The sequence below is a fragment of the Apteryx rowi genome, unplaced genomic scaffold (assembly GCF_003343035.1).
Source record: "Apteryx rowi isolate R43461 unplaced genomic scaffold, aptRow1 scaffold_35, whole genome shotgun sequence".
Classification (NCBI taxonomy): Eukaryota; Metazoa; Chordata; class Aves; order Apterygiformes; family Apterygidae; genus Apteryx; species Apteryx rowi.
In genome coordinates this window covers 2,033,655-2,043,818 of record NW_020449974.1, presented here as the reverse complement: position 1 = coordinate 2,043,818, position 10,164 = coordinate 2,033,655, and the positions used below count along the sequence as shown (strand labels likewise).

The following is a 10,164-nucleotide window of genomic DNA, read 5'->3' as shown; positions in this document are numbered from 1 at the left end:
GACAAGCGGCTCCGCCAATGAGATCCAAGGACTGGACATCGGCGGGGCGCCGGGCGCTCCTCTCACGCTCGGCCGCGGATATTGACAAGCGCGGCTACCCAATAGAATGCGCTAGCTTGGTACGGGGCGGGAGCTAAGGTGCCCGAGGGGCGGGCCTTTATGACAAAGCTTCGGCCTATCGTTTCTCTCTGGGAAAAGAATGACACGCCATCTACCCAATGACGTGATGCGATCGCCCAGCCGGGGCGGGAGAAGGCGGGCTGACTGACAGGCCTGGTAACCGTGGCAACGCAGAGGTGGGCCGAAGGGAAGACTGCAGTAGGCCCTGTTGGGCTGGGCCGAGCAGGGGGCTGCTTTGCATACAATTTGCATATGCAAAATAGGGGGGCCTTGCTCATCCCTGCGCCCCACGGCCTCGGAGACCCCCATCCCCCTCGGCTCCCTTAAAAACCTCAACATCATTTAAGTGCTAGAACGGGACGCATTGGGCACCGCGCTCCCAGACCCTAAGTTAATCAGTGGGCCAGCTAATGAGCGCGGCGGTGGCCATCCGGGCAGCCACAAATGGAGGCGGTCGTGAGATGGCTGCAGGCTACGATCAACGGGGAAAAAAAAGGCTCCCAGACTATATCACGCCCTCACAGTGTCCTCCCTAAAGGAGGGAGGTTTCTGGGTTTCCGAGGCTCCACCAAGGCGCTTGTTGTCAGGGGATAATTAACYTCTGTAAGAATTTGCTGCCTTCTGGCCACCGAGCAAAGGGACTGGCCAAATATTCTTCGCCGAGGGTGCCAAAACTGCCAATATTCGGTCGGGTGAACGCAGAAAGCATCTCGCGCCCCGCACGGGGTAAAGCGTCGCCTCTCTGAAGAGAAATAACCCTTCTTCAGGCCAGCGTTGCCCTCGTTTTGTTAAAAAACTAGCTCGCTGAGCCCACCTGCCTGGGGTTCAGAGCAGTTTCAGTGCAGAGCCCTGAACGCGTTTCGTATTTCATGGGTTGTAAGTCAAGACGTGGGATGCGTCAGCAGAGCCCTCGGGAGCGGGACAAAAGGCAGTGAACTTCTCCCAAAACGCAGGAGGAGTTTGCCACCGAGTAGCCTCCGTATTGCTGCCGTTCCCCGCACTGCACGGGGCTGCGGGATGGTGAGGCAGGAGCCAAAAATACCCGGGAAGCTGGAAATACCCGTTCCTTCTGCGGGGAACTGGTGTCTAAACGCTCTTGTGATTTCTCTCTCTCTCCGTTCCAGGATCTGCCTTTTTTTGACTACATTTGGGCTTTCCGAGTCCTTCAGAAGGCTACGGGTTGATTTGCAAAGGGACGTGGAGCGACCACCCCGGTAGCTACCTCCTCAAATTGAGTTGCGTCCTGAGGTTTTCTCAGTTGATGAAAACACGAATATCTCCCGCTCCCCCCCCAGCAACTCACCCACATTCCCTTGGGGAAACAACCAAAGCGGTGGTTCATACAGTAAGTCGCACAGCAGTTAGTTAGCGTTTCTCTCCCACCTTTGGCGATCCTGCTTGCTTCCACCCGCCACGGCTCATGATGCGTATCTTTGAACGTTGCATCAAACAAACAAAAAAACAAACAAAAACTTGTTTAAAAACCGTGAGATGATGGTGGCGCACACCCTTGGGAGACCGAAAGCTAGGTGGGAGCCTAAGCAGTAGCCTCAAATGGGAGAAATACCTGCTCCGACTTAGATCTGCAGGCCATGTCCTCTGCAGCACCCACAGAGAGCCACGGAGGCAGAGAGAAGGGCAGGAAGGTCGAGGTGGCCCACCCTGCTTTGGGGAAAAGTGCTGTCCCATCCCGCAGGGTATCCCGCATTTCTAAGCTGAACGGAGCGCGTCAAAGATCCTGAGCCGCAGAGACGCCACCGTGTCCTCCAGGAGCCGATGTTCAGATGGGCCTGCAGGCCCACTTGGGCCTGGTGACCTTGTCTAGGTGAGACTGTGACATGTGAGACCAGGAATTTTCAAGGCCAGATGCTTTTGGCTGTGGCACGTGGTCAGTCCGCGCAGGCTCGGGGACTTGCCAGCCCCTGGGGCTGCTTTCCTCGTCCCCTGCCTGCTGGCCGTGACCTGCAGGCTGCACGAGCCCAGCAGCCTCTGCCTGGAGGGCCTGGGCATCTTACAAACGCACCTTGGGTGATTAGAGTAAATAACCTCCTTTTAGCGGACAAAACAGCCTTTTCTCGTCTTCCTCCACTGCTTGTGCTTTAAAGGAAAAAAGGAAAACATTTATTTTAAACAGACAACAAACACAGCGTTTGCGAAAAGGATGTGACTTTCGAGTTAAGGAGCATTTTTCTCCATGCGGCCAGGACTGTCACAGCCGTAGTCAACCCCAGGGGACAGAGGAATGAAGGAACAAGCTGTTTTCCCCCCAAACTGTATTCGTGGATCCCTTTGGCAAACGGCTGCTCTCAGGAAACCGAACTCTTTGCTGGTTGCAGGCTTCAGGTGAAACGTGTGGCTCCGAGCRTGCTGGGAGAGTCACGGGGGAAGAAGTGAAAGCCGTGTGCTGGGCTCGGTGTGTCTTGCCCACCTGAGCACACATCTGCTCATGGTGTCCACCAGGGGCTATGTCCAGTCCGGAGGGTCTCTTCCTCCCAGCCTGCCACCGCTCAGCCACAGTTGCACGTGGCAAAATTGCTCCCAAATCCTCTTCCAGTCTGCAACTTTGCAGTTCAGACCTCTGCTTAAAAGCGCATGACGCATTTCTCTCGCATGAACTTGTCCGCTTCCTCTTTGGCGACCACATCCTGAGGGCAGGACTTCCACAGCTCAGCTACGCGCTGCAGCAAGAGCCACCCCTCTCTTTTCAGACCACTCACGATAAATATATCGATGCCCTTTGCAATCAAAGCATAGGTCATCCTTGGAGAAGGGCAAAGGATTAAGCAGCATTTTGCCACGCAAAGAAAATCCTGCCGGGCGCGGAAAAMGCCAGCATGGCCTGAGAAGAGTCCAACGCAGCGGATGGCGTCAGAGCTGCAGTGTTTGGAAGGCAGCGCTATTGCTGCGGAAGTCGAGAGGCCTGAACATCCTCTTCTGAGGAGCCATTGAACCTGCTGTCCCAGGCATCCTCTACACCATCGCCTGCCTTGCTCCAGAATGAAGCCTGACAGCTGTCCCTGAGTCCCGTCCACCTCTGCGAGACAGACTGGTGGCCTTAGTCTCGATGTGGCACTGCGTGGACCCAGTAGTGCCCTCTGAAGCGTTCCCCATGGTTTCATAAACCTCCTGCTCCTCAGGCCCCAGCACAGATCCAGACGTAGGTGTGAGCAACAGGGAGCGGGTTAACCTGCCCCTTTCACCAGAGGACCACCGATACGGCGATTCTTGGGGCTATCTGAACCACCCCACAAACCTGCACTTACCCTGGGAGGTCGCCTCTAGCCTCTGGGGTGCCGCAGCAGGATGAGCTACCCTGACGTGCCTAAAAATCAAGACAAGGGTCTTACCAAAACCCAAATGCCCTGAGGAGGACCGAGGAAGAGGAACACGCAAAGAAGCTGAATTCTCAGCAGATGCTCCTCAATAAACAGATGAGATTTCCCAGGAAATTCCAACGCAACTCCAGAGTGAGGGAAATGATCCAACTGCTACTGAGGGAGTCGCGCAAAATTGCACATGGCAAAACTCGTAGGAACAACCTTTTTTAATTAACAGCATCTATCTCTCCCCGATGGGAAAACCAAGTTGCATCAACTGGAATAAACCAGAAAAGCAGAGGACAGGCCTTTTAATCCCTTGTGGCCTCCTCTTCTCTGCAGCACTTCTGGCTTCTAAAACCATTCCCTGATCAGGGAAGGTAGGTGACTTAATTCTCCATTCCGCTTCCATTTGAAAACTACTTCACATCTTTCTTTGCTCCACGGAAGCATGAAAAGCCAAGATTTCCCTCTCCCCCCGCCAAACTTACAAACACGCGTGACAACCTCACAAGTTGAATGTTAAATCACAAACAATTTTATTATATATTTCGCAAAAGGCTTCTTTTTTAAAAGATTTGCAGGGACACAGTTCCCTCCTGCAGGTTCTCCTGCCGATTATGCTTTCAAAACTCCATGATACATCTCTAAAAATACCAACATTTCACACTAAATAGAGAGAAAACTGGGCACACATTTATCAAGTCCAAAGCAGCGATAAACCAGCTGTTTCACAAGAGTGATTCAATGTGAAAATACAGCGCGCGTGCCATTGCTAAAAAGTATCGGAAAAAACACGTGAAGAATTTTACAGACAAGTAAAGCGTTAGAGAAGAGGGCCTTGGTGCGGATGCTGCTGGTTTGGGATCTCACAGATGTCCTCCGAATCATGCAGAAGCACGTGGAGAAGACACGTGCCCCCCCCTCTTTAGAGGGCTGAATTTTCTGACGGATTCTGCCGTGTGGTTACACGGGCTCAAATGCTCTCTGCTTTACAGTATGGATATTCGCTAACAATTTCTGCTTTATTTCAGTACAACGCTCAGTAATAAACACCAGTCTTTTAACAAGGTGGAAGGATTTGGGGAGATCTCTCTACCCTTTGCAAACAGAGCAACTGGAAGTGCTGAAAGCTGCAGCTTCCACGGAGAGGTCACAGGTCTACACAAACCTCCCCCCGGCGAAATTACTAAAATAGAAAAAACAGCTTATTGGGGGCTGCCGATGGGGACTCCGGGGTTGTTCTTGGAGTCCCGTGCCTGCCCTGCTTGCAGGGCGGTTTTGGGCAAGTCACCACCCCGTCTTCAAATGGGGAGAACAGCCCCAGCGTCACCTCTCCCAGCAGAAGGGTTGCGTTGCATTTAAAATTACACTCCGCTCCTCCGATAGGCAGAGCGCTAGACACGAGCAAGCTGCGAACGAGCTCAGGTTCACCCCGAAAAGCAGCCCCGTCATATCAAAACTAGCATCTCGCTATTGCACGTATTTGTAGTCGTCATCATTTAGGAGAGGCGCTTCTGGCACTGCTGAGGAAAGGGAAAGCGTTGGCAGCTGCCAACCCCATAAACTCGGCCAAAAGTCCCCCAGCCCTGGGGACTGCGAAGGGGATGGGGGGAAACACGGCGGGGACGTGGGATGGGGCAGATGCAGACAGGTGACTTCTGAAGTCCCCAGCATCTCCCCCAGCAAGGACTCCTGCCGGGCGGTCAGCTCCACGGGCTCTGCGGTACCCGAGCGGAGGCGAGGGGCTGCCGGGCAGCTCCGGGACGCGGCACCAGCAGCCTCCCGCCGAGGCTTGCGCCGTGCGTCCCTCCAGACGGCGGCGGGGAGCGCAAACTCGGCCCACGGCAACGCAGGGGGAACGGAGAAGGCACCTGACGTGCCACGGGAAGACACTTCACACCAAACACCACAAGGTTGTCGCAACCTTATAGATCCTGTCGTATTTATAGCAGGCTCCGAGGACACAGCCCAGCGGCCTCCCAGGAGCGCTCCTGGATTAAACCTTGCAGGAGCTGCTAGGGAAAACGGGTGCTTCATCCCCACCGAGGGAGGAGCAACCGTTCGGCCCCGTCACCCCACACAGCAAGCTGCATGCCAGCCATCCCAGACCCCGTGCCATCCCCGTGCCACGAGGGAAAGGGGAGGATGCTCCGAGCAAAAGCACGGATGCAGTCTGGCCTGTCGCGTTCTCATCACGGGGATGGCAGCAAAGCCCTCGGGAGCTGCTGAACTTCCCCTTCCCATGATGGCAACGAACTTTGCTTCGTTAGAGCCTCCCAGCAGTGGGGAGACACACCAGTTAAGGCTTCGGCAAGGTGGAAGCACCAGCCATGCCTGCGTGCCTTGCTGCACCACGGTCCTTGCTGTATGCCCAGGGCCGGAGGAGAGGACAGCAGAGACGGGCCAAGGTCCCAGCAGCAGAGCCAGAGACGCAACGTAAGGTTGGGCACCTGGTGAAGGCTGGTGCGCAGACCCGTGGGCACATTTTCAAGTCAAGCTGAGCAGAGCCAACAAAATCGGCTCCGCCTTTTCAGGACGTATGCAAAACCCTTCCTTGGACCTGGAAGGTCACTCTTTGGACCACCAGGAAACATTTCCCTGGCGTCTTCTAGGACTGAAGAAGGAAGACGTGGAGAATCACCAGGAAGGCTTTGATTTTTGACTTGGGGGATTGGTCCCCGAGTGAGACCCTCTCTGCAAGTGCAACAGGAGAAGGGACCAGACAAGATGGTTGGGAAACAGAGGAACATACCAAAACCCAACAGCATCACGCAACCAAGGCCTCCAGTGAAACCTTCCAAGGGAGAGTTAACAAGGCCCTACCAACCTCCCCGCTCTTCAGGCTTTAAGCACGTTGGCCAAATTCCCGCTTCGAAGAGGAATCACCCAGGCTGAGCRATGACAGTGGCATCCCATCATCTCTTCGCTCTGCTCCAGCGCTATTTCTGCAGTCGAGCGTATACCAGAAAGGCCACGGCTGAAATCAGTGCGATGCCTGCAGCTGGTGCGATGTACGACAAAGACGAGCCACTGCTGTCTCTTGGGGGGACTTTGGCCTGAGACGAGTTGGAGCTGGTGCTCGAGTCAAAAGCTGGAGGGTTTCCGAAGGGATTGTCTCGCTCCGGGAGGTCCTGGGGTGCCCCAAGCAGGACGCTGGGGTAATGGTCCACCCGGACCTCGTGGGTGCCCAGGGAGGTGTCCTGGTTTGGAGGTGGACGGGAGCTTGCTCCCGTTGCCTCCTCTCCCCTAGGGTCTGCACGACCCGCCGGAGCCGGGGACCAGCGCCCCAAGGAGGYGCTTCCAGGGCTCGAGCTGTCTGTGCTCAGCATCAGCGGGTYGCTGCTTAACTCGAGGCGATCCGAGTCCCCCGAATACGGAGTGCTGGGCTCCCGCAAGCTCCGACATCTGCCGGCCACCGCCGGGCTCTCCTCCACCATGGAGAGGAGAACGCCTGGCTTGCTGAACTCCTCGTCTTCCTCYGCGCCGCCGTGAGACGCCGGGGAGGATCTCCTCCCAGCTGCGTCTTCCAAGCCGCCTGCAACGGCCGTGCCCAGGAAAGGGGCTGCCGAGGCTGGGAGCACCTTTGGGAGACAACGAGAGGGGCTGTCTCAGCTGGGTGCCGCGGGGATCACCCGTTCAGCCTCGTTTTGGGCGCCCGCGTCAAGCAACAAGCCCAGCTCCGGCGCTCGGAGCCCTCGGCCACCACGTCTCCAGCCGCTGGAAAGCCAGGCTGGGCCACCAGCAGCTCCCTGGGCTGGGTGAGCAAGGCAGGAGGGTACTGCATCTCCGGAGAGCCTTTGGGATTAGGGGGGGATACGGGAAGGCAGAGGAGACAGAGGCAGCAACGCTTTAAAGTAGAGCACCAGGATGGGGACGGGATAACGTGGTGGGAAAGCCCTGAAGGAACACACCGCCGGTGACAAAAAGGCTCCGGCCAGAAGAAGGATCGCGAGGATCCGAACCAAACGCAAGCGGCCACCCGGCAAACTAAGATCACCTACTTTCTCCGTCGTCGGCACGGACGGGGCGCTGCCGGCTCTCTGCCCTTCAAGCGCTTTTCCCTCTTGCAGCGGAGGCTTCAAGGAGGCACCGCTTGACGTGTAAGTGCCCGTGGGCGCAGGAGCAGAGCCTGGGGGGGCTGCTGAGGGGGACAAACCAAAACGCACCACGTTAACCAGGAGACCCAAAAGGAAGGCGAGGTTCGCTCTTCCCCACGGACGCTRCAGCAGGGCAGTGCCACCTCCGAGGCACGCGCGCGTCCGCGGGCTTTTCGCCGTTTTGTCCCGTCTCCACGCTCAGCGGCATGGAAAAAAAGAGACGCCGGAGCCTGCGGCCCGGTTCCCCAGGAAGGAAACCCACCTCCATCTCCTCCGCGGTCTCCCAGCATCCCGAGCCGCTTCTGCTCCGCATCGAACTGTTTTTGGATGAGGAGGGGGTTGCGCACATCCATGAAGCTGCCCGAGGGCTCTCCGTGCCCGGAGCCGCACACGGGCCGGGTCTGCGGTGTCTTCGGCAAGTCCGGGGGCTGCAGCGGAGTGGCCTCCGCCGGCCTCGGAGGCAGCTCGGTGGAGACGTAGTGAACCTCTTCAGGTTCGTTCCTGCGCACGGCGCCCGGATCCCGCGACACCAGAGACCGGCCCAGGCCCGAGGTGCCACCACCACCGCGGTTCAGGTGGTTCGCGTTCCCGAAATACCCGTTGTCCACGCACACCGGGTGCTGCTGGCGGCTCGGCCAGTCCCGGCCCTGCTCCTCTCCGCGGAGCCCGTCGCTTGCTCCGTTGCAGGCCGCGCCGCCGGGCGGAGGCGGCGGGGGACCCTCTTGCTCCGGGGGCTCCTTCGGGAGCTGGAAGGAAAACGAGCCGCGTCAAACCACCGCTGTTAGCGTTCCCGCATCCGGCGCTTCCGAATGCAGGCGGCCGCGTTGCAACGCAAGGGTTTGGTGCGGGAAGGGCACGCGAGCAGCAGGGTGCCAGGGCCTCCCACGTCTCCCCGGACACAGACACGGCAGGGATCAGCGCCAAGGAGCTGCTTGTGGCATCCCAACACCTCGCTTGCACGGACTAGCCGGGAACACGCTGGTAAAGACGGGGAAAACAGCTCTGCAGCGCCCAGGACGGAGGGAGGAGAGGCCTCGATAACAGCTGCCCCCTCGACGCTTTGCGGCCGCTCCGTCCTGCCCTAACGGCGCAGAAACGCAGCGTCCCGGAAAGAGCCTGGCCCTAACGCAGGCTCCCGGCTCTCCAAAAAATAAAATAATAATAATAATGCCGTTGCAGGCCACAAAGGATGTTTGCAGCCACGTCCAACACGCGCCCCACTCACCGATTCCTGCACCGGGGCCCTGGAGTCCAGGTCCGTGCTGGCAGCATCCAAGCTGTCCGCAGTGGTGGCGTGGGGCAGGAGCGGCGGCTGGCCGCTGGCAGGCAGGTCGCGGYGCGGCTGCTCAGGCATCGGGGCTCCCGGAGCAGGATTTGTCCCCAGGGACGGCATCCGGGCGCTGGCGGAGGAGCCCGGAGCACCGCCGGCTGCGGGAGGGAAGGAGGTGGCGATGGGAGACGAGACGGGAGAGCCCGGATCCGCTGTCAGCCCGAGCGTCTCCATGCCAGGGTACCTCCCAGGCGCAGCTACCGGCGCGGACCCCCGCGTCCAGCACTCGGGCTCCTTCCCCGAAACCATTTAACGGAGCGACCCCGAGAGAGCCGACGTGTCTCGGCGGCACCCGCCCCGCCGCGGGAAGGGGGGGCCCGGGGACGGCGAGGCCACTCACGGACGCGGTAGAGGTCGTAGAGCTGCTGCAGCTCCTCGGCCAGGTGCCCCGCGTTGTTCTGGTGCAGCGCGTTGATGAGATCCGTCACCCAGCCCCGCCGGCACTTCAGGTACTGGTAGAACTTGAACACGGCCGCGTGGCTGCCCCGCATCTCCTCGCGGGCCTGCAGCTCGTCCTAAACGAAACGCCCCGACGCGAGGCCACGTGAGAAGGGGGCCCGAAACCGCCCGCGACGCCCCCGCGCGCGCCCCCGACCCGCGGCGGCAAAGGGCCCTTACCCTGTCCGCTTCGGTGAGGCAGGTCAGGGAATGGGCCAGCGACGTCACGTGGATGTTCCTGAAATTGCTCAAGTTTCTCAAAATGTGGTCGTACACCTTGTCCTCGGCGAAACCCATCGCGGCGCAGCACCTGGAGCAGGCGGAGAGGTTTGACGCGAGCGGAGACCAACGCGCCGGCTCCTGTTGCTGCTTATACGGGAGTTCGGGCCGCGCCGGACCGTCAAGCRCCCCAAAAGCCGGTGCCCTGGGCACAGAAAAACCCACGCAGCACGCGGGGCCTTGCTRGGGGAGGCGAAACGGGGGCGAACGCTCGCAGCCCGGCGTTAATCCTAGACTAATCACCGGGCAACGTGGCGCCTCCCGGAGCGGAGGCTTCGTTTTCCTACGAAACGCAATAAAGCTCTCGCTTCCAGGAAAATCGCAGCCAGGAAGGGGCAGGCTCCAGCAGGCCCCGGCTCTCCTCTCCGGCCGGGCTCCCTCGACTTGCAGCGCGGAGGGGGGGGGCTTTGCATTTGCAAACCCACTCGAGCTTAACCCACCCCCGGGGGGGCTGCTCCCCACGAGCAAAACTTTCCAAAAAGCAACGGAAAGGGGAAGAGAGAGAAGCAACCGCCGGGTGCCTGAATCCCAGGGAAATTTGCACGGGAGGGGGCTGAGGCCGCCCCGCCGCGCAGGGGCT

At 59.0% G+C, this 10,164-nt stretch overlaps 1 protein-coding gene across 2 annotated transcripts; it reads right to left on the bottom strand.

The window, feature by feature from the left end:
- Positions 1 to 3,952: 3,952 nt before the first annotated feature.
- MAVS (mitochondrial antiviral signaling protein) lies at positions 3,953 to 10,137 on the bottom strand. Of its 2 annotated transcripts, none has more exons than XM_026072768.1 (6): positions 9,486 to 10,137; positions 9,208 to 9,382; positions 8,763 to 8,965; positions 7,800 to 8,283; positions 7,442 to 7,581; positions 3,953 to 7,021 (listed from the first exon to the last, which is right to left on the bottom strand). In XM_026072768.1, exons 1-6 carry the CDS (start codon positions 9,600 to 9,602, stop codon positions 6,380 to 6,382), a joined length of 1,761 nt encoding a protein of 586 aa, XP_025928553.1. In that variant the 5' UTR covers positions 9,603 to 10,137; the 3' UTR covers positions 3,953 to 6,379. The 2 variants fall into 2 exon arrangements, with proteins under 2 accessions (XP_025928553.1, XP_025928552.1); XM_026072767.1 differs by having other exon boundaries at positions 7,442 to 7,578; positions 9,486 to 9,615.
- Between the last annotated feature and the right edge of the window lie 27 nt (positions 10,138 to 10,164).